This window comes from Haemaphysalis longicornis, unplaced genomic scaffold (assembly GCF_048455015.1).
Source record: "Haemaphysalis longicornis isolate Haplotype H1 unplaced genomic scaffold, Haemaphysalis longicornis Haplotype H1 scaffold_1, whole genome shotgun sequence".
Classification (NCBI taxonomy): domain Eukaryota; kingdom Metazoa; phylum Arthropoda; class Arachnida; order Ixodida; family Ixodidae; genus Haemaphysalis; species Haemaphysalis longicornis.
Genome location: NW_027526203.1, coordinates 301,781,741 through 301,784,332, shown reverse-complemented (window position 1 = coordinate 301,784,332; position 2,592 = coordinate 301,781,741). Strand labels below are relative to the sequence as shown.

General features: G+C 54.4%; 1 protein-coding gene across 1 annotated transcript; it reads right to left on the bottom strand.

Moving 5' to 3' along the window:
• Positions 1-442: 442 nt before the first annotated feature.
• On the bottom strand, positions 443-2,334 carry LOC144170053 (uncharacterized). The gene has a single exon (XM_077699575.1). It carries the CDS (start codon positions 2,301-2,303, stop codon positions 1,266-1,268), a length of 1,038 nt encoding a protein of 345 aa, XP_077555701.1. The 5' UTR covers positions 2,304-2,334; the 3' UTR covers positions 443-1,265.
• Between the last annotated feature and the right edge of the window lie 258 nt (positions 2,335-2,592).

The window sequence follows — 2,592 nt, the reverse complement described above, 5'->3', positions numbered from 1 at the left end:
TTCCAGCCTTGAGCGGAGTGCGTGGTTCAAGGTGTCGACAAAGCTTGCCCGTAGCAGACGGCAGTGTGAGCAGCGCAATACCGGAAGTACGTCACCGCCGCGGAGCGCAGCATCACGGGAGGGAAGGCTGGTGCGCCGTCAACAGCGGAGAGTAAGTTGAAAGGAGGAGGAAACGCGGTGCGACGATAATGCGCGGTTTTTTATTTACAATTTCTCAGCTAATACTCATCGCTTTAACAAAATTCTTGTGGGAGGAGATAGCTAATATTTTGCTTTATTTGGTTACATGTACATCCATGCATCGGCGGAAGGTATTTCAGGACCCCTTTAAGGAAGTTCTAGTTTACAAAAAAAAATTGTCTTCGGTGTTTTTTTACAAATTTGTTCCATACATCCCGGACTACTATAAAACTGGGCGTGTTTTCGTGTTTCGTTATGAAGCGTTCCTTGATTCGTGTATCACGATCAGTCTCGTTCAAAGTCATGCCTTATGAAATAATCCTAAACTTGTTCGCGGGTCCTCCTCATTCTGTTTGTCGAGACGAACAGGTAAGGCTGTCTTCACTTCGGAATGTAAAAGGGGAACCCCACGGCACTGTCCCCGAGGGCGGATGGAGAAGAAGATGATGATGATGATGTAGTGGCTTGACCCTTTGTAGCGGGTAGACACCAAAGGGGTGTCCCAGCCGGTATTACAAAAAAAACCAACCTTGTACACACACACAGGGGGACATGAAAACACAAGAAAATTATCGGAAAGTTATTTCACGGTGAGCGTGCGGCGCTCCACGCGCGATTGCACACGCACACATCAGTTGGCGGGGGGAGCACAGAAACAGAAAAAACTCATCGAAAGCAGAGGTTACACGGTGAACGCACGGTGATCCACACTCGAATGCACTCACACACACACACTGTTGGCGAGAGGAGCATAAGTTGTCGAAGAGTTTTTTCACGATGAACGCACAGTGATGCGAATGCGAACTAACACGCACTCAGGTGGCGATCTTATGTGAGCATGTCGAACCAACTGCCGAACACAGACTGCTGGCCTGAATTAGGCCTGGCGCACAATGGTCCACCACTGAGTCAGTCGCTGTTTGGTGGCCGTAGCCGCAGAGTTCTGTGTCGGGATGTGTCCGGCCTCCCCACCACTCTCACTCACGTACAGCTCGTCACCACTTCCATCGGGCTTCCATCGGACCTGTTCTGTGGAGTGCCCGTGGGAGTGTGGCGCCATCCACCGGGGCGGGCCGTAGAGTCGTTCACTGGAGGACCAGTTCTCCAGTCTCCTCCTTTGCTCCGCAGAGCCGGCATATGGTGCACCCAATGGTGTTGTCGAAACGGCTGCGGTAGACGAGGGTGCGAAGAGCTCCTGCCCTCGCTTCGAACAGGAGGCTGCTGCCCACGCTGTTGTCATAGAAATCGTCAGTGGAGATTTCTTGTTTGTGGCGACGGTAGAAGTCGAGGGTGGACTTACGCTCCATACCCCTGTACCACAGAGTGTTCTCCACCTCCATGACTCTCCGGCGGACCTCACGCGACCACTTAGCTGCATTGTCAGCGGTGATGGGCTCTGTGAGGAAGCCGTACTTCCCCTCCAACTTATGCTCTCGTTGTGTCCAATCGGTCCTCATGCAGGTCGCCAAGAGGTACTCGAAGACTCTGCGTGCCCAGCGCGTGCGGGGTAGGAACAGGAGACGGCCACGGTATGTGATCTTGCTGGAGGCTTCCCGGGCTTCAAAACTCGACCAGCCCACGTCTCCCTGTACCACCTCATTGGCGATCCGGCCATGACAGCCGAGGGCGGCCCTTCCGACTTCCTGTTGCTGTCTCTCTAGCCATTCTCGTGTTCCGGGCGAGAGACAGACAACTGCGCTAGCGAATGTGAGGCCTGGTACGTGAACCAGCTTCCAGAGATCGCGGATCATTAGGAAGCGGTTACAGCTCCACATGCACCGCAGGCGAAGGATCCGCTGGGATCGGAGATCCGCCTGTCGAAGCGCGCTTTTGTGCCTGTTGTACTTTGCCTCCTCGGAGCAGAGGGTAACGCCCAGGTATCTGTACTCATCATAAGAAGCCAGGGGCTCTCCACCCAGAGTCAGCACAGTAGAATCAGCCTCATCCCCGGCCAGACGCACTACCGCCGATTTGCGCGTATTGAAGCGCAGGCCAAGGCATGATATTTCCACCTGGCAGATGTCGAGAAGCGTCTGAAGGTCTTGGCTGTTCTCCGCCATTACCACCAGGTCGTCTGCAAACGCCAAGGCGGGCACGCGGTGATTCTTACTGGCACTGGTCATACTGAACCGCAGATTGAATCCAAGGTTGGACTTCAGCAGTGCCCGCTCCAGTCTCGACGCATACAAAATGTACAGCAGAGGCGAGAGCGGGCAACCCTGCCTGAGGCCTTTGGTGACCACAATGGGGTCAGACATTGCGGTTCCTAGCTGCACAGTGACTATGTTCCGACTGTATAGCCGCTGAATGGTCGACAGGAGCTGCGGTGGCAGGCCGAGAGCAGACAGGCAGGAGAAGAGGGGCGCATGAGGAACACTGTCATACGCCTTCTCTACATCTAGAAAGCCGCAC